This window comes from Triticum urartu, chromosome 4A, assembly GCF_056163025.1.
Source record: "Triticum urartu cultivar PI428250 chromosome 4A, HENAU_Tu73, whole genome shotgun sequence".
In the NCBI taxonomy this organism is placed as follows: domain Eukaryota; kingdom Viridiplantae; phylum Streptophyta; class Magnoliopsida; order Poales; family Poaceae; genus Triticum; species Triticum urartu.
The window spans coordinates 65,074,456-65,100,498 of NC_141876.1; the positions used below are offsets into that span (position 1 = coordinate 65,074,456).

The 26,043-nt window shown below is 44.7% G+C and overlaps 3 protein-coding genes across 3 annotated transcripts; all 3 read left to right on the top strand.

Moving 5' to 3' along the window:
• Window positions 1–13,098: 13,098 nt before the first annotated feature.
• On the top strand, window positions 13,099–16,352 carry LOC147974790 (uncharacterized). The gene is made up of 2 exons (XM_087519553.1): window positions 13,099–13,379; window positions 14,113–16,352. The coding sequence occupies exon 2, from the start codon at window positions 14,703–14,705 to the stop codon at window positions 16,236–16,238; it is 1,536 nt and encodes a 511-aa protein (XP_087375679.1). The 5' UTR covers window positions 13,099–13,379; window positions 14,113–14,702; the 3' UTR covers window positions 16,239–16,352.
• A 230-nt stretch (window positions 16,353–16,582) lies between these two features.
• LOC147974791 (uncharacterized) lies at window positions 16,583–18,335 on the top strand. The gene is made up of 4 exons (XM_087519554.1): window positions 16,583–16,629; window positions 16,711–16,797; window positions 16,880–17,666; window positions 18,089–18,335. Exon 3 carries the CDS (start codon window positions 16,880–16,882, stop codon window positions 17,648–17,650), a length of 771 nt encoding a protein of 256 aa, XP_087375680.1. The 5' UTR covers window positions 16,583–16,629; window positions 16,711–16,797; the 3' UTR covers window positions 17,651–17,666; window positions 18,089–18,335.
• A 5,353-nt stretch (window positions 18,336–23,688) lies between these two features.
• Window positions 23,689–25,359, top strand: LOC147974792 (uncharacterized). Its single transcript, XM_087519555.1, has 5 exons — window positions 23,689–23,778; window positions 23,889–24,101; window positions 24,187–24,279; window positions 24,405–24,509; window positions 24,970–25,359. The coding sequence occupies exons 1-5, from the start codon at window positions 23,689–23,691 to the stop codon at window positions 25,357–25,359; spliced, it is 891 nt and encodes a 296-aa protein (XP_087375681.1).
• Window positions 25,360–26,043: the final 684 nt, after the last annotated feature.

Sequence of the window (26,043 nt, forward strand, 5' to 3'; positions counted from 1 at the left end):
ACTCCAGATTTCTCCATCACCAATTCAAATGGCTGATGCACAGGAAGAGCAGTTGAATATACAAACATTGTCGACAAAAGCAATGAGAAATACAAAAAAAGGACGGCATGATATAATTCACATATATGATGCTTGCCTAAACAGCATGGCATTGCATAATTCACATACATAATGCCTTGCACCAAGATAACATTGCGTAATTCACATATATAATGTCTTGCAAAAGATGGCATTGCATAATTCACATATATGGTAATTAGACACTAAACAGGTGGCATTCACACAAAGCATGTCTAAACTAAGCAAATGACGTAGCAATGCAAGATACCATACACACGATATGAGCAACATAACCCTGCCAAGTTAGGGCATGCACCTCGGGGGGGGGGGGATATGACTGGTCATCTGTCTCTGAATCCTCCTCTGAGGAGCTATCTATAACCAACAACACATGCGCTTCGTCAGATAGCATTGTCTGCTCTGAAGACCTTGTTTCCACTCCAGATTTTTCCATGACCGTGCCGAATGGCTGATGCACAGGAAGAGTAATTGAATGTACTTAATTGTTGACAAATTTAACACGTAATAAAAAAATGATGGCATGATATAATTCACGTATAAGATGACTGGTTAACCAGGGTGGCATTGCAAAATTCACATATATGATTCCTGGCTAGAAAAGATGGCATTGCATGATTCACATATACAATAAAGAAACTAAACAGATGGCATTGACACAAAGCATGTCTAAACTAAGCAGATGACATCTTTAATGTATAGAGTAAGCAATGCAAGGCACCATATGCATGATATTACCAACATCAGCATGCCAAGTTAGAGTGAAGACCTCATGGGGTAAATAGGAGTGGTCTTCTCCTTCTGAATCCCCCTCAGAATAGTTATCTTCCTCTTGATTACGATCCGAAATGGGTGGAGGGGGGGGCTGCCTTTGCGCCCACCATGGAATGACGTCTGCATGAAATTTTATTGCCACGCAAGGATCGTCTCTTTTGCTCTACATAATCAGTTCCATTGTGTACAATAACTGGCATGCATAGGAATAAAACATAGTGAGATTATGTAAGGAGTGCATGCACAAATCCAGAGTGATGGTAGCAAACTGTGGATAGACCCAAAACCAATGATAGCAGGCAGATAATAGCTTTAGTTAAAAAATACAAATAATGGCTCCTTTAATGTTTGTTTGCACCCAACATGAAACTCATAGTAGACACCGGAGATTAACCAGATAGTAGACAGATAGTACTGATTGCTGCCCCAATATGTACCCCACAACCATTTAAAAACTCAAGTTTCAGCATTAGTTTGGACCTAACTCGGAGTCTAATAAGTGAACACGACGATAATGTAGCATGTCATCATATTAAGCGATGCATAACGTAAGCAGACACGGAAGAGTGCGACCTCTCTTGCGGACCCGCGTAGTCCTCAAGGTCATCTACTCAGTTGATGATGATAATGCAGTTGCCGTGGCTGCGGGCGGCGGGGAAGAAGATCTGAGGCGGCGAAAGACAGTCTGGAGAGCGGATCCCTGCTGTGGTGAACCCTTCCGTCATTGGAGCAGCTGAGCTGGGGTGGAACACAGCGCCGCAGGAGCAGGACAAACCACACAAGGTTTTCTTTGACACATATCTGTAACAGAAGTAATTGAGTAAGGGCTCGTTTGAATTTGAGGATTCTAACAATGCAGGGATAGGAAATAGACAGGAGTAGGATAGGAATGCACGTGCAAAACAGAGAATTTAAAAAACACATGATTTCCTCCAATCTGGGTGTTTGATTCACAACAATTGGAAGATCACAGGATGAAAAAAAGCATGGTGAGATTAAGTCAAACCACAAGAAAATGTACAATTATAATGCTATTATGCTACTATCTCTTAGTCTTGTGCTTGATGAATAGGAATATGAAAAGGAGGAGAAGTGGAAATTAGAATTCCTACGGTTTTTCTTTCAAGGAGACACTAAAGGAACAAATCCTACAATTTTCCTTTGCTCCATTCCTTTGCACCAAATTCATGAAAAGTAGTACCATAGGAAACTTTCCAATTCCGATGTTTTTCATTCACTTTTCCTTTCAAGCACTGGCGATTCTAGTAGGCAGGCTTGAGCAAGGAAAATCCTACACTAAAAAAATGTTTTTGTGCTATTTCTATTACTTTGGACCCAGGCCACTGCCATACTAGCTCAACTCCCAAGCCCATCGACAAATGCACAGCTCAAACACGCAGAGATAAATAATGATGGCGTTTAAGAGAGTCCATCATGGATAGCTAAGCTGCCTGGTACCTCACTGCTTGTCATATAGTAGGATAAAATAATCGTATTTCCCGTTACTACGAGTGCTCAGTGGACAATATATATAACATGTAGAGTAAAAAAGAGATGCAACAAGTGTACAACCTCTTTGGCGAAGCCATGTCGATCTCAGCGTGATTGGGTTGGCCGGTGAGGATGCTCTGGCTGACTTGGCTCCTCGGAGGAGCGGAAGAAGATCTTAGGCATCTGGATATGGAGCCCGAGGTACTGCTCCCCTGTGATGGAGGGTTTCGTCGTTGGAGCAGCTCCAGTGAGTTGTACGACGCCGAGGCTGAAGTAGGACAAGAGAGACAATGAACAACGTTAACCTGAGTGGAATTCTAATAGCATCTCCAATACATGATGTAAAATACATAACCACAAAGTGCTAGATGTAAAATACATCAGCCGCTCATTTCTGAACTTAACTGTCAAAACTGAATTTAACTGTCGAAACTGAACTTAACTGCCGAAACTGAACTTAACTGTCGAAACTGAATTTTGCTGTCGAAACTGAATTTTGCTGTCAAAACTGAACGCACTAGCAAGGTGAGGCTACACGTCGGTCGACTGACTTTTTCATCTCTGGTCAGTCGATTTTGCAGCCGTTGGATACGAAATCAAGGGCCTGCGGTACATCTTCAACCTCCACCCCCCTAGGCCGCTAGCTACCATAGGCCAAACAACATCCCCTCGCCGCCCGCGGCCGGCGGTGCGCCGCCCCGCCTGCCCCGAAAACACTCCCCACCGCCGGTCCGCCGCCGCCCCGACCATCCCTCTAACCCCCCGAGCCAAGCTTTTTCTCCGCCGATCCCCCCGCCACCGCCCCGCCACCGCCAGCGACCACCACCCCCATCCCGAACCCTAATATAGATAGTGGGGTACCTCTCCGGCGAGCCCCCCTCCCCGCTGCGGCTGGTTCTTCCTTCACCCCGGCGAGCCCCCCACCCCCTGAAAATCGACTGACCGAAAAGTCGATTCAGTCGATTGAAGTGTAGCTAAATCGGAGCAGCATCGCAAGCAAGAGTGAGAGCAGCAGCGCGAGCAAGAGCAGTAGCAAGAGCAGACTAGGCAGGGGACCGAGAGCAAGAGCAGAGCAGCAGCGCGAGCGAGAGCTGAAGTGGCAGCAACTCCTACCGATGTGGACATCACCGCCGAGGGAGCGACGTCGTGGAGGAAGTGGTTGGCGACGCCATCATGGATGGAGCCCCGTCGTGTCGGCTCAGGACCGAGCGTCGGCGGCACTGTGAGATCGAATCAAGAAGAAAATGCGGCAATTAGTGTACAACCTCTTTGGTGGCGCCGATTAGGCCGCAGCTTCATCCGAGGAAACAGTGATGATGATGCTCTTCCGCTGGTGTAGGTGAAGACAGCGGTGTGGGAATGGAGGTGGCGCGAAAGACGAGGGGAACGTCGGGGAAGCTCCTTGGAGGTGGAGGACGGGATGGCTGAACCGGCGGGACGATGAGATCGCCGACGGATCCTCATCTGGTATGGTGGATGAGGGACGTCGAGGTGTTGCTGTGGACGACGTCGTCGGGGAAGAGGCTCCGACTGGGTGGCGGACGGAGCATAGTGTGAGGTTTTGTCATGGGCTTTCGCGGCCTTGGTGTACGAATGGGTGGGCGAATGGGATGGCAGTGGGGAACCATGGCTTAGAGACGCGCTTGTCCGAAATGTGGGGTAAGTTACGAAATGACTGGGTGGCGGACGGAGCATAGTATGCCAATTCCATTGCTTGTCATCAATTTTATATTGGTGAAGGATACGCATAATGTAATTCTTATTCTTGTTTCATCGAGTTTATTCAATTCCTGTTTTCCGGAGTGGTTCATCATACTTATTTTTGGTTTTAAGTGCTCATCTTTCTTTTCCCGGAGATCCATCTAAATCATTGCAAGGCTTCAACCTTATTCTTTTCATCCTCCATTTCGATTGACCATTTCTTTTATTTCCGGAGTTCTCATGAAAGTTCTACGTGATGGTTCATCAAGGATTTATATTCCTTCTCGAAGTGTTCATCGAGATTCTTTTCTAAGAAACTCAAGCTTTCTTCATATTGTAATCCGGAGTGCATTTCTGTCTATCGTATCATTGGAGGTGGTATTATGTCATTCTTGATAATTTGAGTTCATGTTTTCATGATTCACATGCTATCAAGATTGGGATATTTTAGATCCATCAACCTATTCGTTGAAATTGTCTTGGGTTATATTTCACCTAAAGCCTTCCCTAAGGATTGTTGCTAATTATGGTGCTTATAAGTGACCCAAGTTCTTCATCTATCCTCCCGGTGAAATATAGTCTCGTCTCTTTGTTTATATCAATCCAATCTATTTTTCCGTTAGTGGCAGAATTTCACCTCTTAGTTTTGAGATGTTCTCCATAAGTCCACTACAACCTTGTTCTTTTCGTTGTTGGTTTTTCCAACAACTTCGTTCGAACCTTCTTCTAAAGATGCCTTGTCAAGCCTTTTGTGGTAGATGTTGGCATTTTCTTCTCCTCTCTCCTATCTCAATTATCTATATTCTATTCTTTCGTTCCGGAGGCATTTTGATGTTGCTCTTTTCAACCCATCATCTCGTTTGTCAGAGATCATGTTCTTTTTATGCTTATCCATCTAACCGGAGTGTTGTGCCTTTTTACTAAAGTTCTTTTCGCCTCACAAAGCCTTGCATTTTTTTTTCAACCGGAGTGCCGCCTGAAATCGTCCTTACCCACTGTGCCATTCTTTCAATAGTTCCGGAGGCAGTGTATTGTTGTTTTCATCAAGTATCCCCTCTTCTTGCCAAATTCATGTTCAATTCCTTCCATTTACAGTTGGAGTGCTGTCCAAATTATATCATTCTTAATCCTTCTCTATCTTGTTTTAACTGGAGTGGTTTCAATATATATCTTGCCTTTCAACCTCAAGGTTTTTCGCAATGTGCTTGTTCCTTTTTTTTCTAGCGGAGTGTTTTCAACTTCGTCATCTCCGTTGCTTGTTTATGTCTTTTGTTCAAACTCTCAAGGTCCTTTGGTTTCACTCATTGGTCAAAGAAGCAACTTAGTTTTACCTCTTCTCTTTCTCTTCCGTTTTCCCTACGGTGCCATTCTAGATCTCGGGACGAGATCCTCTCGTAGTGGTGGAGTGTTGTAACGCCCCAAGACCGGAGTTTCAGATGCCTTCCAGGGTTTCTGGGTTTTTCGTCATGTGAGTTTGTTTGGTCCGTTGCATTTAATCTTTGCATCATGTGCATTGCATCATGTCATCATGCCATCATCTCATAAATCTTTTGCATCTCAACTAAATAAATCATATGGATATTCGATCCATTTAAATCGAGGGAAGGATGACTTCTCTTTATAACATACCCTCCCGATATTTAGGGAGCTATATTAAACCATTCCATTGGCTTGGAATCACCCACAAACACATATGCACCGTTCTTCAAATTTCCTTTTATCCTTCTCAACTTCCCCTTCTTCCTTTGGGGCCTTTTAGTAAAATTGAGTGGCAATTTTACTTTACCCATAAATGTCCCAAATCTGCCCATAAATCACATATATTGTGTAGGGTCACCTCCTATAATTTCAACCCATTTGGAGTTCATTTGAATGAGTTTCGAAATTCGAACTTACCGAGTTAAATCCAGTGGGTGTGGATTTTACTTCTTCCAAAAATCGTCAGGCCATTTTTGTCAAATTCCTCATATTTTTATGACTCTGGAAAAATTATCCTAGTGCCCAACTCTTTCTCTAACCTTTCTTTTCTTCCTTTTTCTTTCTCTTTATTTTCCGGTTAGAAAAGAGTATTGGAGAGAGAGAGAAGGAGCCCAGCAGCCTGGGCCTCCCAACCTCCCGCGCTGGCCCAAGGCCAAGGCCCATCCGCGCCCCATGGTTAACCTAGCTAGCTCGTTTCCCTGGCCCGATCTCCCCCTCGACCCCTCTCTCCCTCCTAGCGCCGCCAGAGAGAGAGGATCGAACCCATCTCCCGACCTCCTCCTTCCCTCGATCCCCTCCTCTCGAACCCGCTCGCAGGCCCTCTCCCGATCCCATCTCACTCCCGCACCGCCAACCTCCACCAGGACCCGCGAGCCCGAGCGCCTCCCGCCGCGAGCTCCACCAGGATCACGCCGCTGCCCCGCCTCCAAGTCTACCCCGCGCCGACGACCCTGCAAGCTGCTATCGCACGCCTTCGTCCCCGCGCCGCGAGCAGCTCCCCTCCTTCGTCCATGGCGGCCGCCGCACGTGTCAAGTCCCTCTCCATCAGTGCCTGCCCCGCCACCATCTCGACCTCGCCATGGCCTCCGCGCCGCCGTCCTCCATGGCCGCTGCCGGCTGAGCTCGAAGCTCCGCTGCTGCACCTCGTCGCCGGAGTGTCTCCCCTCTGCCTCCCCTACAGCTGCTCTCCGGTAGCTCGGCCGACCTCCTCTGCTCCGCCCTGCGCGTCCTCGCCGTCCAACCACGCCGCCAGACTGCTACCTTGCCTCCCCGACCTGAACTAGCTCAGCCCCCGGCCATCTTCGGCGCCTCACCGGCCGGATCTGACTCCGGTGGCCCGTCCCCGTCAGGATGACCTCCACCACAGGCCAACCACCAAGCCGGCTATGCCACTGTTGTCGCCTGGCATGGCCATGACCAAGACCCGAGACTTGAGACCCGTGGCCTCCGCTGTTATTTTCCGTGGACGCCAAGTACCTCTTCCGGTGATCCGAACATCTACGAGCCGTGTACCACTACAGCCGGTGTGTTTTTCGTCAAGTCCGACTACGACACAAACGGCTACACAATGACTCCGAAGAACATGGAAACGCCAAGTTCCTCTCCGAACGTGAACGACTACCATCGCCGAGACCGCAAGTACCATGACAACCCCAAAGGGATGCGGACCTGTCAAGTACCTCTCCGAAAAACGAGCATGTACCACTACGTTCGGAGACATCGGATCCGCCAAGTCCAACAACGAATGGGTACAACTACCGATGACCCCGGACATCTACGAAAACGTGTGCCACTACCGTCGCGAGTACCTCTACGTCGTCATGTACCCCTACTTCCCACGACGACCCCGTGAACAACTACTTCCCCTTTGACACGTGTACCCCTACCGCCGAACTCGATCCGTTCCGATAACACACGCTTCGAAGGTATAACCCCGAGACGATGCCCGTAAATGAATGCATGTTGTATGAGATGCACCCTTATTCGATAACGTCGCCCCTCTTTTGCCTTGCCACCGACATGTGGGAACTCGGTATTCGAGAGCACCCCACATTCTATCGCATGTCACGCTCCCCGTCGCATTTTCTTTTGCACCGGGATCTCAATCGAGTTACGGGAACCGATATGTTGCCGTGGCATCATTTTCGGATTCGTTGCCGTGGCACCCCTTTTCTTTCCACCACGGTGACAAATGCTTCATAAAGCTCTTATCAACATTTTCTTAAAAAACTTGCATAAACTTGTTCATGTCATCCGCATCATGATAACAACAATTAAAATGCTTAAAATTGTTGTTGCATTAAATTGCTAATGCATATGGGGATTTACCGGAATTGTTGTTCGTTGCTTCCGGCCTCATTTAACCTTGACTAGATAGGTAGTTTTCATTTGTTTCCCCTCTTTCCATGTTTAACAACATTTAATATGGTTGGGTACATAAACGAGATCGAACTAAATAATTGATGTGGTGCTCCGTCAATATGCAACTCGTTGCATATTGAGCTCCACTTAATTTGTAGGATTGTTTGTGCACTTTGCCATGCCATGCTTCTTTAAACCGGACATGCATCATACTTGATTGTGCATCCTGCCATGATTATGTGGTGGTTGTTTACTTTGTTGTTTGCTCTTTTCCGGTGTTGCTTCTTCGGGTTGGTTCCGTTAACGTCGAGTTTGTGAGGACACGTTCGTCTACGTTCCGTTTGTCTTCTTCATGGACTCGTTCTTCTTCCTTGCGGGATTTCAGGCAAGATGATCATACCCTCGAAATCACTACTATCTTTGCTTTGCCAGATGCTCGCTCTTTTGCTATGCCAATGCTACGATGCCTACCATTTGCTTGTCAGCCTCCCAAATTGCCATGTCAACCTCTAACCCACCATGTCCTAGCAAACCGTTGAATGGCTATGTTACCGCTTTGCTCAGCCCCTCTTATAGCGTTGCTAGTTGCAGGTGAAGATTGGAGGCCGTTCCTTGTTGGAATATTTATTTACTTGTTGGGATATCACTATATATCTTATTTAATTAATGCATCTATATACTTGGTAAAGGGTGGAAGGCTCGGCCTTATGCCTGGTGTTTTGTTCCACTCTTGCCGCCCTAGTTTCCGTCATATCGGTGTTATGTTCCCAGATTTTGCGTTCCTCACGCGGTTGGGCTATAATGGGAACCCCTTGACAGTTCGCCTTAAGTAAAGCTTTTCCAGCAATGCCCAACATTGGTTTTACCATTTGCCACCTAGCCTTTTCTTTTCCCTTGGGGGTCGCGCGCCCAAGGGTCATCATTATTTTAACCCCCCCGGGCCAGTGCTCCTCTGAGTGTTGGTACGAACTGAGCTGCCTGCGGGGCCACCTCGGGGAAACTTGAGGGTTGGTTTTACTCGTAGCTAGTCTCATCTGAGTGTGCCCTGAGAAATAGATATGTGCAGCTCCTATCGGGATTTGTCGGCACATTCGGGCGGTGTTGCTGGTTTAGTTTTACCCTGTCGAAATGGCTTGTTGTACCGGGATACCGAGTTTGATCGGAGTGTCTCGGGAGGAGGTCTATTCCTTCGTTGACCGTGAGAGCTTGTGATGGGCTAAGTTGGGACACCCCTGCAGGGATTTGAACTTCCGAAAGCCGTGCCCGCGGTTATGGGCAGATGGGAATTTGTTAATGTCCGGTTGTAGAAAACCTGAACTTGACCTTATTTAAAATGCATCAACAACGTGTGTAACCGTGATGGTCTCTTTCCGGCGGAGTCCGGGAAGTGAACACGGTTGTTGGAGTTATGCTTGACGTAGGTTGTTATAGGATCACTTCTTGATCATACTTTTATCGACCGTGCTTTGCCTTCTCTTCTCGCTCTCATTTGCGTATGTTAGCCACCATATATGCTAGTCGCTTGCTGCAGCTCCACCTCATACCTTGACCTTACCCATAAGCTTAAATAGTCTTGATCGCGAGGGTGCGAGATTGCTGAGTCCCTGTGGCTCACAGATACTTCCAAAACCAGCTTGCAGGTGCCGATGAGTCCGTGCAGATGACGCAACCAGGCTCAGGAGGAGCTCGATGAAGATCTTGTCCTTTTGTGTTGTTTCGTTTCAGTCGATCAGTAGTGGAGCCCAGTTAGGGTCGATCGGGGACCTTTGTCGCATTTGGGGTTCTTCTTTTATTTTGGTTCCGTAGTCGGACCTTGATTGTATTTGGATGATGTAATGCTTTATTCATGTAATTGTGTGAAGTGGCGATTGTAAGCCAACTATGTATCTCTTTCCCTTATTTATTACATGGGTTGTGTGAAGATTACCTCACTTGCGACATATGCCTTCAATGCGATTATGCCTCTAAGTCGTGCCTCGACACGTGGGAGATATAGTCGCATCGAGGGTGTTACAAGTACCCCCACCGATTTGAGGCGGTTCTTTCGGTTCAGGGGTACCACAGGCATTTCGCGTGTCGGGATTTCACAGGAGGTGGGAGTTTTCGCATGCGTTGTAATTTCGGAATAGCATGGCGCGGGTTGAGATGGAGGGAGTTGTCGGAGCACAACAAGACAAAGATATATCTTAAATATTTCGGGCTAACAAGGCACGAGTTGAAGAGGCGGGAGTTTCGCAGCACGATAGACAGAGACGCTAGCTTGAATTTTCAGCATAACAAGGCGCGGCTTGAAATTTTGAAAGAACAACCTTAACGTGTACCCCAAAAAAGACAATTTGCACCTCAGCACGCACAACACACACACAAACACCATTTAGACTAGAGTAAGGTACACGTGCATTGCACGCATGAGATTTGGCAACCAAATTATGAATAAATACCACATTATAGCATGCAAGCTTTGAGTCATATATGCATGATGTAGATGTTCGTTTAATTCTTATAGTTCATTTGATTCAAAATCATCTAGCTTTTATAAGAAAGCTAATCTATTTTAAGATTCATGGAATTGTGCGTCGTAAGACATAAAGTAAAAACAAATAATGGCAAATCATGTAGGAAAACATTTGGGCAATTCTGATACGGAAGATTCTAGAACAAATAAGAAGTGCTTGTGTTTTGATGTTTGTGCATTATGCTTAAGTTCAACCGTGGAGTCTTCTAGATTATACATGTGGCAAAATCTGGTGGAATCTAGATGATATCCAATGGCAGTAGTGCTCAAATTTTCCATCTTTGGACCATCGGATTCGCCTCATCCAACGACCATCTTTCAAAGTTAAAGTTACCCGCACACAATATAAAAATATATAAAATATAATATATATATATATAGGGGTATAGATATAGATATGTGATGAGAAAGCCGCCCATCATCTCCAATTAGAATAGTGTGTCCATGCACGGATGCGACGTGGCCAAATGATGTCTGCCATCGGTATCTCAAATTCAAATCAGTCTGACCTTGTTCATTGTGTATACATTACAACATGCTCGTTTCCAAACCACACCGCGCAGATCTCCGTTATATTCATGCATGCATGGGTTTCAAACATCAGGATCTCTTATTCAAATATTTGAATTCAACTTTACATTGATTATGACCTCACCTATTCTTTTACACACACAGTAGTCTTCTCTTTATAATTGTACCACTAACTTTCTCTCGTGCATGCATGCACACACACTACCAGTCGGCATTATCCATCGCACACATGCAATATTTTTCTTCAGGCCGGTCTCCCATGAAGGCACACACCCACACACACCCCCCTCTCCATCATATCGGGCATTCTTTATCTCTCACGCGTGCATGCGCAATGATCGATGTTCCTCTATGTATGTGTGTATAGAGCTAGGTCTTTCATAGTTTTCCACACAAACCGATCAATCGATATATCTAGTGAGGTCTCACCCTCTTTCCCACGTCCACATCGATCAATCTATACCTCTGTATATAGAATTAACATATATAGCTAATACACCCACATTAATTATATATCCAACGTCCCCCTCTCATCATCCATGCCTTCCGCTTCATCTCTCAGATGCGTGCACAATGGCAAAGACAGGGGCAGTAAGGGCCCTTCCCCTTCCCCCCCTAACATCACTATATATCAAGGCTAATATGAATGTGATCATTAGACAATTGCTGCTAAAAATGGTTTAAGTTCATGAATTGACCCTCCTCGTAAAGGATTAGCAATGCTTGGCCCCCTAGCTCATTTATTTTTCATGGCTCCGCCACTGCGCGCAACAACGCACGTGTTCGCCCCCTCTCTCTAAATATCGATCTCGCACTTGTGCATTCCTTCATAGTCTCCCTCCACTCGGCCCCTCGCACCATCTTCTAGCCCCCCACCGGATTTTGCCACATGTACAATCTAGCAGACTCTATGGTTGAATTTAAGCATAATGCACAAACCTCAAAACAACAGTGGTTCTCTTTTGTTCTAGAATCTTTCGTATCATAACTGCCCAAACTTTTTTTCTAGTTGAATTGCCATTATTTGTTTTTACTTTATGCTTTACGACGCACAATTCCATGAATCATAAAATAGATTAAGGGCTTCTTTGATTTAAAGGATTCTCAAAGGAATTTTGGAGGATTCTAATCATTAGGAATTTTTCCTATCTTGGTTGTTTGATTCGTAGGATTGTAAACCATAGGAATTTTTCCATATGATTCATTTGCACTAGATTTCATAGGAAACATCCCATCCACTCAAACCTTTTTGAAAGAATTCTGCGTTTTTTCTATGCACAATCGAACACTCGTACAATCCCGTAGGATTCAAGACGAGATTCCACTATAATCCCATGTTTTTCCTATTCCCGCGTTCTTAGCTTTTTTATAAAAACTAATTGATTTTGAATGAGATGAAGTATAAGAATTAAACGAAGGGCTACATCAGGCATATATGACTCAGAGCTTACATGCTATAGTGTGGTATTTATTCATAATTTGGTTGCAAAATCTGATGCGTGCAATGTACGTGTACCTTACTAGTACTTCGAGTATGTGCAAAACACGTAAATTAGAATACCTATGGCACGCTACACAGTGTCTCTCTTACAGTTCATGAAGCCACGTGGCACATGTGGAGGCGTTTTCGCGACCTCCTTGCGTGGATTGATCACAGTGACATGCTGCTGGTTCCAGAAGAATGTACTCGTCCTCCCTGAGCCATACTGGCGGTACATGCACGAAGCGAAGATGTGCACGCACGCCACACACACTACAAGAAATCTGTTAATCCATGACGGAATTTTTTTGACGATCCTATATCCGTCACCGATTATGACAGTTTACACTCATCCGTCACCCATACCGTCACCGACTAGTAAGCCGCATGTGGGCCGAAAACAGCACGCCCTTGATGACGGACATCGGGCTACCGTCACAGAAACTGTCACGAATCGAACAAGTGGGCTTAGTCGGGCCTACAATTTTTTTCCATATACACCATCCAGACCGTCATGGATTGTGCTCATGCTGATGTGGAGTATATGCCCCTTCTTTGGCCCACATGTCGGTTGGACCATACGTGTTTTTCCAAAAAACAAAACAGTGAGGATGCGTGGGTGCCATTGTATGCCCCACATGACAGTAAAAAACAAGTTATCGATTTAGTCCATCGCCATCCAGATCGAGGGTCGTCGCCGCGGCGCCGCCAGTGCCACCGACGGTTGCCCGGGCGAGGGTGGTCCGGCGGGGTGGTCTGTCTCGGTGTCATCTTCAGGATCTTGTAGGCCTCTCGCCTCGCCACTGCCCGCCCTTGCTGCGCCGACGAGCCAGCCTCCGCCAGGCATTGTCGTGCCACGATCTAGCCGTAGCCCGCCATTGCAGCACTGACAAGCAGCCGCCCGCCCGCCATTGCTGCACCGGACACTCCCCCGTTCTTCCCCACATCAACGTCAACCAGGAGCGAGCGGTATGTCTTCTACAGAAATCATCTCTCTCCTACTGAATTTGTTGATTAAATATTGTGATTTGCAAGCGGAGGTGAAGCAAGTATGCATATACAGAGATAATTTAAGATGGATTTCCCATCCTTAATATTGCTATTCCAGTATAGTTGTATGGATTGAGGTGATTTTTTTTTGGATAGGGGATCTAGGATAACAGTGCTTGGCCAAATGATTTAAATGTACACATAGACTAAAAGTTGGGGTTGTGTTGTGTTTTAATATCCGGATCTTGTATACCATGTGATCCGAAATCCCAGTTACCTTGCGTAATCTGCAAGTGATTTATGCATGCTTAAGCTTGGTGTTTTGTTGGCAGAATTTGCCCAGAATCTGATCCTACCCTAAGTACAGGACATGCTGCTTCTATTGGTACAAAATGCCCAAAATCTGATGCTGCCTTAAATCCTTAATACTTGTGACTACCTGGTTATCGTTATTTTGTTTGTTCTGTTGTCCAGAAGAGATTGTCTACAGGCAGCCCCCTCTATTATAACTTGTTGCTATTTTATTTATCTGGCCATTAAAAGTCTTCACTTATGGTTGTATGTTATTTCCATCTTTGCTAGTAAACATGTTGCCTGTCTAGAGTTATAATTCTGATCCATATGCCCCGTGTAATATTGGGATTACTTGTAAGTTGTTCTAGTCATGTCTCTTCAGTGATGATATATCTTTGATTCTTTTTCTGCAATGCAGATGGATAGACGATGGATTCATCGTACATTGTTTTCCCGTGAGTACATCTAAGGTGTCAAAGAATTTATGAACTTCATTCAAGATAAATTCAGCGAGGATGAGAAAATACTCTGCCCATGTAGAAATTGCCTTAATCATAAACACCAGCATCAGACCGTTGTGAACACACACATATTGACGTATGGCATGGTAAGTACATACACTCGCTGGATATATCATGGAGAAGACTTTGATGTTGATGTGATTAAAGAACCTGTTCATGTGCATGACACCGCCGATGGTAACAATGGTGCTGATCGATTTGAGGAGATGTTTGGAGACCTACACACATCAGTAGAACAAGCTGAAAGTGAAACTGAAAATCCTTCTGAGCATGAGTCGTTTTTGAAGAACGTGATGAAAGAGGCAAAGCAGCAACTTTATCATGGTTGTACCAAGTTTTCGAGGTTCCCCTTTGTGGTAAAGCTTCTTCATTTGAAGTCATACCATAGGATCACAATAGTGCATTTACTGATATATTGAAGATATTGGCTGAAGCATTCCCTGAACCTAATACACTCCCAAAATCATACGAGGAAGCGAAGGACCTTATGAAGGAATTAGGCCTTGGGTATGTTTCTATACATGTGTGCTTTAATAATTGCATTTTGTTCAGGAAGCAATATGCCAATCATGACAACTGCCCAGTTTGTGGCCTATCAAGGTGGAAAGACCCTGCTAGAAAGAAGATTCCACAGAAAGTGTTGAGGCATTTTCCATTGGTGCCTAGGCTGAGGAGGATGTTTCTTTCCAAAAAAGGAGCAGAAGAAGCGCAATGGCACAAGCTAAAGAGGCAGCCCAGTGAGAAGGAATTGAGTCATCCGGTTGACGGTGATGCATGGAAAGATTTTGATAAACAATATCTGGATTTTGCAAAAGATGCCAGAAACATTAGACTTGGCATTGCCACTGATGGGTTCAATCCTTTTGGAAACTTTAAAACAACCTATAGTATGTGGCCTGTGTTTGTTATACCATACAACCTTCCACCTTGGGCATGCATGGACCAGTCAAATTTCATGATGGCTTTGCTAATTCCAGGTCCTAAATCACCTGGCAAGCACTTTGATGTCTTTCTACAACCACTTGTAGAAGAATTACTTGAGCTTTGGGAGGGTGTGCGTACATATGATGCTCTTACTGAAAAAATGTTTGATCTTCATGCTGCAGTTCTATGGTGCATTCATGATTACCCAGCTCTGAGCACTCTTTCAGGGCGTACCACAAGAAGCTATTTTGTATGTATCCATTGTGACAAACACCCTATTTCTTACGGCCTAAGGAAAAAAATTGGGTATATTGGTCACTATCGTTTCCTTCCAAAGGGACATTGTTTGCGGAGAAATAATGAATTTGTTGGTCTTCATGAAAGCAATGATCGGCTAGGTAAATTCTCTGAGAAAGAGCTGCAAGCAGAATTGGAGAAGGTTAGACCTGGGAGGCAACAAGAAAGTAAGAAAAGGAAACATTCTGACTTGGGCAGCAAGAAGGCTCATGTGCCAATTTGGAGCCGCAGGGTTTGTTTGTGGGATTTGGAATATTGGGGGAAATTGAAGCTGAGGCACAATCTTGATGTCATGCACATCGAGAAAAACATATGTGAAAACCTCATTGGGACAATTTTGAACTTAGAGGGGAAGACAAAGGACACACTCAATGCTAGGATTGATCTCCAAGATTTGAATATTAAAGAGGAGTTGAAATTGAGGAAGGAAGGAAACTCATATGTGATGCCTCGGGCACGATATACCTTGTCCAAAGAACAAGTGGTTGCATTTTGTCAATTTCTACGGGAGTTAAAGTTTCCGGATGGATTTGCTTCCAACATATCAAGATGTACAAGTGCTGATGGTACCAAGGTACAAGGCCTTAAAACACATGATTGTCACATTCTTCTGCAAAGAATCTTACCTGCTGGCATGAGAGGATTTTTGGACAGTGATATATATCAAGCAATAGCTGAGTTAAGCAAGTTTTTCAGGGAACTATGCAGCAAAACTCTTAATAGGGATGTGTTGGCTGAAATGAAGAAAGAAATCCCTATAATTTTGTGCAAGCTTGAGAAAATTTCCCCCTGCTTTCTTTGATGTGATGGTGCACCTTGCAGTACATTTACCTGAAGAGGCATTGCTTCGAGGCCCCGTACAATATGGGTGGATGTACCCAGTTGAAAGAAGGCCATATACTGCGCTATGTGAGGAATAGGGCACGACCAGAAGGTTCAATTGCTGAAGCATATGTTGCGGATGAGTGCCTGACATTTTGCTCCAAGTACATGGATGATGTTGAAACAATATTTAATCGGAACCCAAGAAATATAGGTTTTTCAGATGAAGAAGCCTATGGTGTTGATGTTTTTGGACATGGAGTTAATTTTACTTCAGGATATGATTATGAATATGTACATGCAGAAAAAGAATTTGATTAGATGGTGTGGTATGTGTTGAACAATTGTGATCAAGCTAAGAAATATATCGAGTATGTTGTCACTTCTGAACTTGCTTATGTTGTTTGTCTTGTACTTATGTGATCTGTTGATTAATATGTTTTACTTTACAGAATATTCAGAGATGAGTTAAAGAGAAAAGGGGCGCCGGACAGTGATAAGGAGCTTCAAAAAAAGTTCCAACATGGTTCAAGAACTATGTTAGTTTTCATTCGCATCTAGTTTTTGGTTGTCATATTTCACTACAGACTCTAATGTATGTGTTTGCGTGTGTTGTTGCAGATGATAAGGATGCAGGATGAGGTTGGTGAAGAGGTAGACGAAGATCTCTTTGCCTTGGCATGTGATCCTGATCGGAGAGTCCAGAAATTCTCATCATGCATAGTGAATGGTATTAGATTTAGCACTGTTGATCATGATAGCAACAAGAGAACACAAAACAGTGGAGTCATGACCGAAGGTGAACATGACCGTAAGCTCATAAATTTTTATGGAACCTTGAAAGAGATCATTCAGTTAGAATACAACTTGGATGACATGTCAGTTGTTTTGTTTAAATGTGACTGGTTTAAACTTGATGGAAAGAAGACTGAGCTTAAAAATGATGGTTTTTTTGAAAGCATAAATGTTGGAAGTATGTGGTACAAGGACGATTCTTTGATTCTGGCTACGCAGGCTAGAAAGGTATTTTATTTGCTAGACACGAAGTATGGGAAGAATTGGCAAGTTGTGCAAACATTTGAACATAGGCATCTCTTCAATATTAGTGAAACTGAGGGTGTACCTTTTACTGGTCCTGCATATCAAGAGGACGAGTGTTGTGATGAGGAGGGTAGGAGAATATCTATTTCTGACCTTACATCCGAGAAGCCTTTACATAGAGATGATGAGCAAGGCATTGTTTTGGAAGCTGATGTAGTTGCTCGTTTGATGAAAGAAAAAAGCACAGAAGTGTATGAAGGTGGCAATGAAGAGGAACAAGATGATACGGGTCTGGAGTATTGCAGCAAAGACGAAGGAGGTGCCATGGATGTTGACAACGATGATGAGTAGATGTTTCAATGTAGAGGTACTATCTTCATTCTTCATTTAGCTGCGGTTTCCTATTGTCTACATGGAGTTTATGTTCAGTACAGGGTTAACACAAGTTTGCCATGATTTAGTTTATGTTCAGTACAGTTTTAAAGAGAGTGAGGTGTTTTATGCACTACATGGAGTTTTTGTTCAGTACATTACCAACTGCTATTTCCTAAAAAAAATTCTCACTGAATCCTGTAGTTAATGTGTTGGCCGGTGTGTTAGAGGATTAGAATGGTAGTATCTGAAGTTTTATCTTGTTTGCCTTAACAAAGTTTTAGTCTGTCAGTGTGTTGTGATCCATAGTGTTTTTTCAGTACAGTACATGAGAGTGTGATGTGTTTTTCTTCTCACTGATGCATAGTTTTGTTCAATACAGTTCATGGAAACTTCTAATTTTGAAATATTTGACAGGCGTTGCTAATGAGGCTGAGAAGGAGATGCTCAAAAATGGTTGTGCTGCAAGCTTAAGTTGGTCTGGAGTTTTATTTTGTTTGCCTTGATACGGCAATGACCGCTGATCCTTGTTGTGATCCATAACAGAGTTGTATCTGAAGTTTTATTTTGTTTCCTTCATAGGCCAACCATTTTGTCTGTCAATGTGTTAACGAAGTCGCTGTAGTTGTAATCCTTATTGTATGCCTGACAATATATCATCTATGCACCGGCTGTTGTGAGGATGGCATATGTGTGTTGTCATTGGCTATTCAGTTTCACAAATAATTCCTGAAATTCATAAGGCTCATGTATGTTCAGAATATGGCCTAAAATCAAGTTCCTTATATCTAGTTTAGATGCAATCTTCCAAAACACAATTCTGGTCATTTTGGAGCTTTGTGAAGCGATCCCAGGCTAGCCAACAGTCTTGGTAGTGTAAATTGGCAGAATGACACTCCTTACTACCCTGGCCATCTACCCAAAACCTCTGGACAAATTACCCAATGAAAGGCCAGTGCATCAGGCATCAAAGTTTGCCGCAGAAACTGATTTTCATCCAAACAGGGCACCTATCCTTAGCCATTAACATCTAGCTTCTTTGTATACCCTAATTGAGCATAGAAGCACATTGTGACACGGTCGGTTTCTTCAACCAATTCACAGAGAGGGAGAGCGTGTGGTGACCATTGCCCTGGCAGGCAAAAATGGCGCTCTGTGCATTTCTGGCGGTGCCACGAGCGACTCAGGCCCCTACTCGCCCACCCCTCTCGCCTGTAGTCCAGCACCGTCCAACCCCCCATGGCGCCATGGTCTCATCCCACCTGCCCCCTCCAACACATGAAAAGGAAAGAGGAAAAGGGGCACCAGATCGTGGGAAAGAAGGATCGAAGGAAACAGAAAAATAATCGAAGGAAAGGGGGAGGAGATCTCGCGCGGCGTAACCCACCAGACGCGCGTCTGATCCATCGCGCGAGCCCTACACGCTCCACCAGACAGTGCGTCTGATCCAGCGCGCGATTTTTTCCTCTATATGCTAGCAACAGCTTCCGCTCAATAAGATGAAGTCCCACCAAATATAACACAACAACTAAGATAGCCCAGTGGAAAGAGCACCCATGTTCGACTGCGCTTTCTCCCCTATTTTCCCTACGGCGCGATTTTTTCTTTTATATGCTACCGATGACTCAATAAAAGAAATTCCGAGAACATAAAGCACAATTACTGAGATGGTCCAGTGGATAGAGCATCTCGCTCCAGCACTGGTGACCCAGGTTCGGCTCCACCTTCTCCCCTTTTTTCTTTTTTGGCGGCAAATTTAAAGTTTTTTAAAATATTCATATCTTTTAAACCACAACTCACTCAAATTCCTCTTTCTGTTTGAAATTACACCCTCGGCAGATTATTTTCTAAAATATTCATATCTTTTAAATGTAACTCGCTCAAATTCCTTTTTATGTTTGAAATTACAGCCAAATTAAATTGGAGCGGCAGAGCCCATGCCACCCAACAATGGACACGTATCAACGACGTCATTCACCATCCATGTGATCACTAATGTCGCCTCCGATGATCGGGTCACCGTCGATGACCGGGTCGACTCCGGTCGCGGCTCTATCGAAAGCTTTCAAGATCGTGCGCTCCATTTCGAGCTCTCCGTCCATCCACCCCGGAGCCCATGCCACCCAAAAATGGACACGTATCAATGACGTCCTACACCATCCATGTGATCACTAACGTTGCCTCCGATGATCGGGTCACCGTCGATGACCGTGTCGACTCAGGTCACGGCTCCGTCGGAAGATTTCAAGATCGTGCGCTCCATTCCAAGCTCTCCGTCCATCCATCCCGGAGCCCATGCCACCCAACAATGGACACGTATCAACGACGTCCTACACCATCCATGTGATCACTAACATCGCCTCCGATGATCCAGTCGTCGTTGATGACCGGGTCGACTCCAGTCGCGGCTTTGTCGGAAGCTTTCAAGATCGTGCGCTCCATTCTGAGCTCTCCGTCCATCCATCCCGGAGCCAATGCCACCCAACAATGGACACGTATCAACGACGTCCTACACCATCCATGTGATCACTAATGTCGCCTCCGATGATCGGGTCGCCGTCGATGACCGGGTCGACTCCGGTCGCGGCTCTGCCGGAAGCTTTCAAGATCGTGCGCTCCATTCCAAGCTCTCCGTCCATCCATCCCGGAGCCCATGCCACCCAACAATGGACATGTATCAACGACGTCCTACACCATCCATGTGATCACTAACGTCGCCTCCGATGATCGGGTCACCGTCGATGACCGGGTCGACTCCGGTCGCGGCTCTGTCGGAAGCTTTCAAGATCGTGTGCTCCATTCCCGAGCTTTTCGTCCATCCATCTCGGGCCCATGCCACCCAAAAATCGACACATATCAACGACGTCCTACACCATTCATGTGATCACTAATGTCGCATCCGATGATCGGGTCGCCGTCAAGACCGTGCGCTCGATTCCATCACAAAATAATTTCATAAATAATTTCTAGTAATTATGACATAGTGTGTAATTAAATATATGTCTTGCTAATTATAGAAACAAATCACTTACTCGTGATGTATTCTCTAGAACATTTTTTAGATCAATTCTCTCTCTCTCTCTCTCTCTCTTAGTGGAGAGATCAATTCTCTTTCTTTTTTTTGAGTGAAGAGATCAATTTCTAAATTTACCTGGCGGCAAGAAAGCGCGCGCAGGGGACTTTATTTTCGCTCCACCGACGCCAAGCCAAAAAGAACCATCTTGAATTGACCATATTGCCCACCAAGCTATTCTTCCATCAGTACATACGAAGGGACAACATTGTAATTTGACACCAACCACTAACCCCACCGCACGGCCGCCCCTAGCCCCCAAATCACCAAATCCCCCACGCCCCCCCCCCCGCACGGCCGCCCCAGATCCGCCTCCACCGCCCGCACCACCTCCTCCACCGCCGGCATCACCTCCTCCACCGCTGAGCACGAGCCTTGTCTCTCTTCCACCTCCACCGCCGGTCACAACCCCTCCCTCACCGCTGGCCAAGACCCCCTTCCGCCCCCATGCTCCACCAAACCCTAGAACACGACCCGGCCGCCGCTGGTCACCTCCGCCACTGCCCTTCCTCTTCCTCTTCCGCCTCTACCACCGGTCACAACCCCACATCCACTGCCGGCCACAGACTCCCTCCCCTCCTCCTCCCCTCCACCAAACCCAAGAAACAAGCTGTTGTCACCTCCATACTGCGCCGCTTCAAGTGCCTCGCCGCCACCACACTTCGCTGCTCCAAGGGCATCTCTGACACCTCACTGGACATCTACACGACACACTGATGGGGAAGAAGATTGCAGCGAAGAAATCCCGAGGACGCAAGACAACAGGTATAATCTTCTTAACCCATGCCTGCTATTTGAATAAGTTGAAGCATTGAAGCTTCACATGCTGTGGCGGTGATAGGAGTCAGAGCAAGTGATGTCAAAGCTATATATGTGTGTGCATATATGAGGCAAACTACAGTAAAACATAGGTGTACTTGTGCTGCTAATCCAACTTATGCGATGTCGCTTGACATCATATACAGCACCCAGCACCGCCACTGTTCACATGAAATCCTGATTGCCTTCCCAGCGCCAATGGCTTTGATCTAAAACTACCATATCTGAAACTAGAGCTTGAGCTACTGTATACTTGTATAGCAGTCCTGAAGCACCTAAAAGGCACTTGGATTCCTCTTATGTAGTAAATACGAGCAGATAAGATAAGGATCAACATTATAGTGTTTGTTGGTTTTCAGAATTGCACACAACTGTATATTGATATATTCCTATCCAACCAGATAAAATTCAAAACATGACCATGTATGTCTAATTACTAGGTGGTAATAGTGTTTTTTATTGTTCTTGACTTCAATTGCTAGTGTTCCTGGTTCATTAGGGCCGTAGCCATACATAAACATAAGAAACAGTAATTTGTTAGTAAGTACATATTATGGACATAGTAATTTGTGTTCATGTGTTCACTCATCTTGGAACCACCACCTGTACATCATATGGATGATTTGCGCCTCAAAAGAATCATAAGGAACAATTCAAGGCTGCAAGCACTCGGAATTCCTGCATTATCAACATTGTTTGCAGCCAAAACTGTCATTTCACCTGGAAAAAAAGGCCTAGCAATAGTATCGATGAATCTGAAGCTGAGTACCATCCTAATGAGGATGATACCAGTGAAGGAGAGTCGTTCGATGGTAGTTTAGTACATGAGACAGAAGCATTGCAAGAATTTAAGTCCACACCTGCTCCTAGCTCAAACTCCAAGGTGCTAAAATCCTCCATCTAGTCATTGCTAGATATGTTGCTTGTTGGTCATTGCAGCAGAGTTTTTGTTAAAGGTTGTTAATTAAACCGTGTTTTCATTTCTATCAGGGCTTGAAGGACTGTAAAAAAACAAGTCAAGAATCTAGTAAGAAAAGATCTGCTGCCATGCCCCCTGGTGGAGTCAAGCCTCGGCCTCCTAAGAGAGTTCTCGCGGACATCCCAACTAATATGCGAGTTACAAGGTCGAGGAAAGTACAATCACAAAATGCTGATGCAAGTTCTCAAAATGAAGAGATGTATGATCCTAAACAGCAGGCACCAAGTGTCATTCATAAGCCAATTTCTTCTATGGCTTGTGCCAGCCAAGCTGAAGAATTTGTTCCCAACTCTGATGACCATTTTGTTGAAGGCAAGTTTCTTACTATTGTTTTCATATCATGCTCATGTTCTGTCCTTTGAATTTCTAACCTTGTGTATTAACATCGATTGCATAATGAACATCCTCTCACTGGATGCCTTCTTATAAAAAGATGATGACCTTGCACATTGTGATGACGACAACTGGATGGCCAATGGAGCTGATCTCATTGCCCATTGTGATGATGACAACCAGAGGGACAACGAAGCTGGTGGTAGTACCCAACCTCATCAGCAATCTCAACCTGACAGTAACTTTGAAGGCAAGTTACAAAACTGATTTTTCTTGCATTTATTTGATTGTTAATGAGGCTATTGTTATTTAGTAATGGCACTGTGACATAGAAAATTAAGTATATATATTTTCATATCTTCCATTCAAGCATTAATGCCCTTCAGATCTTCCATTCAGATTTTCTGAACTTCTTGTTTAATCTATTGTTCTATGCATCTTGCTGTCTTAAATATACTTGATATAAACCATAATGAAAGCTTGACAGATCAACTATTAGTGCATACATCGTTAGCTTCTCTTGTCACCGCTTTACACTATTTTGCCTTAATTGTTGCTGCCATCGGTTACTAGTATATTGTCTTGGCCTTCTTGTGAGCTTAATACATCCTTGATTTTACCTTCTTTGTAGGTCCACAATCCTATGAGGAGCCAAGGGAAAGGGGGCCCAATTTGGGGAAAGGTCTGGAAAGGATCACTCGACGCCGGCAGGGCAAACTGCCGCTTCTCATTCCAGAAGGAAGCTTACAGCCAGAGACACCTCTTCTGGCTGCAAAGTTTGCAACTGAATGCAATGTCACAGTCAGACACCATATGCCCATGTTTAAGCACTGGAAGGATTACAAGGACCCAAATGGAAATGTCAGAGATGGGATCTTCAGGAACTTTGCAGGCAAAGTTGGTGTAAGTACATAATCCTGGCCTTTCTCCCTCACATTGCTAGGAACCTGTCAATCTTCTGCTATTTTGTCTATCTGCCATCATGATACTTACCCATGTTTTTATCTAACTAGAACAAGTTTCAAATGGACCTAGAGGCGGTGCCAGTTAGGAAGGCTTGCATAGAAATGCTGAAATGCGCGACTCCCCAACAACGATATAGGCTCAAGAAAGAGTATTTTGATCCTCACGCACCCCATTTGGTGAGGAGAACTTATCCAGTCCCCTCGATGACTGATGACCAGTTGAACGAGCTGGTGGAAAGCTGGAAGGATCCCAAAAGGATGGTATGTCTTTTCCTGCAGACCGATCTCACCTTCTACATGCTAATCTAGAGACTGTGCCTTACATGTATTTGGTCTCTTGATGTAGGGGATATCTCAAATTAACAAAGCTAATCGAGCTCAAGTTAAGTTCCACAAAACTACTGGAGCGCGCAGCTACCCTATGCACTGTGGAAATCTGGTAAGTCAAACATGTGGTTGTGGATGTGCAAGATGTATGTGTGCACTGTTAAATGGTGTTTTTGGATTGCTTCCATGTAGTGTAGGTATATGATGCTCCCTTGCCTTCATATCTATTGTTTTCAGGGAGACAAATACAAGGATAAACAACCAACTGCAGTGGATTTGTTCAAGGAGTGCCACTACAGCAAGAAAAAGAAAGGTTACACCAATGTTGTGCTGGATGCAATTGTAAGTTAGCTTTCAAATACTACCAACCATCGAAGTTTTAACTTTGCATGGCTAGAATTAATATTGTTTCAGTCCCTCTTACAGATTGAAAAATATTAAGCAAATGCCAGTGTAGGTTAATTGGAAATGTTAACATATTCACCTAACTATCTTGTAATAGATTGTCCTATATTGCAGTTTTGGCCATCCTCAGTCTCAATCTTGTAGTATATATAAAATAATTAGATTTAAACATTAGTTGCTTGTACTTTATTGATATAATTTATCCTATTTCTTCTGGCCACTTTGTTGTTGATGAATAATCCGACTCAGCTCCGCACAGAAAAAAGTTTAATCTGACTTTGTTCTCACAAGATAAGGATGCATGCTAGCTTTCCTCATGCATGTTAACTTGCTGATGATGTCATCTCTACTTGTGTTTAAGCTGTCTCATAACCATGTTTGTTGTTTGCATTGCTAGACCGAGATGGAAAAGAAGGTTCCTAATCCTATAGAAGATGGTCAGGAATCGAGCTCTGCAACTGAGGCGGCAACCGAAGCTGTAGCTGAAGTGCTTGCTAAGCACACTAAGAAGCCGAGGTTTCTTCAGCATGTTGGGATCCAGCACGTCCATGCAAGATCCAGTGCTATCAACCGTGAAGTAGAATTGGCAGCGCAGAAGATGAATGTTGAGCTTCGGGCGTGTGTTGACACCTTGACCAAGAAGTTGAAGGAATCTGAAGAAGAAAGGGCCAGGCAAGATGAGGAGTACAGGAAGCGAGACGAGGAGAACAGGAAGAAGCAAGCTGAGATGGATGCAAAACTAGACTTATTGCTAAGTCAGATGCCATCAAGATCAGCTGAAGGGTAAGGTGTTTATCCAAAAAGCTGCTGGAAGCTATATGAATGTGGGATATGCTGGTGGAACCTAGCTTGTTATTTTGTCAGCCTTTTGTTATGCAAACTACATAATGTTCGATGCAAACTAGTTGCATGTTGGTGCTTGATGGTTAGTGGATCTTGAGATGTAAGCTGAATGCTATGCTGGATGTGTCATGGAGGACCAGTACTTGTGTAATGTGACTTGTGCTTTGTAATGTTGTGCCTCTTTTCTGTCTTAATATTTGTATACAAATTATTAATAATTGTCAGTGCTAAATTGCTTCGTGTAAAAATCACAAATGGGCTTCGTTGGGTAAACCTAACATTGATGGGCTAGATGAAGTAGGCCTCGAAACATATTTTGGGTAAAAACATAACTGGCCCATAAGATTAATGGGCTGATGTGCTTGTTGGACCACTGGAAATGGGCTAACATGAACGGTGAAAAAAATAGTTCGAACCAAAACAAATGGGGCAAAACTTACTGGGCCCAGGCGGCGGCATGTCAGACCCAGACTGGAGTGTTGATGCCACATCATCATGTAAATGCGTGACAGAAAAGTCTGTCACAGAGGCCCGGGCCTGGGGCGGGCCGGGTGGGCTTGGGGGCCGATCGGTGACGGTAAATGACCGTCATAATTTGGCCTAAATCCATGACAGACGGAAAATCCGT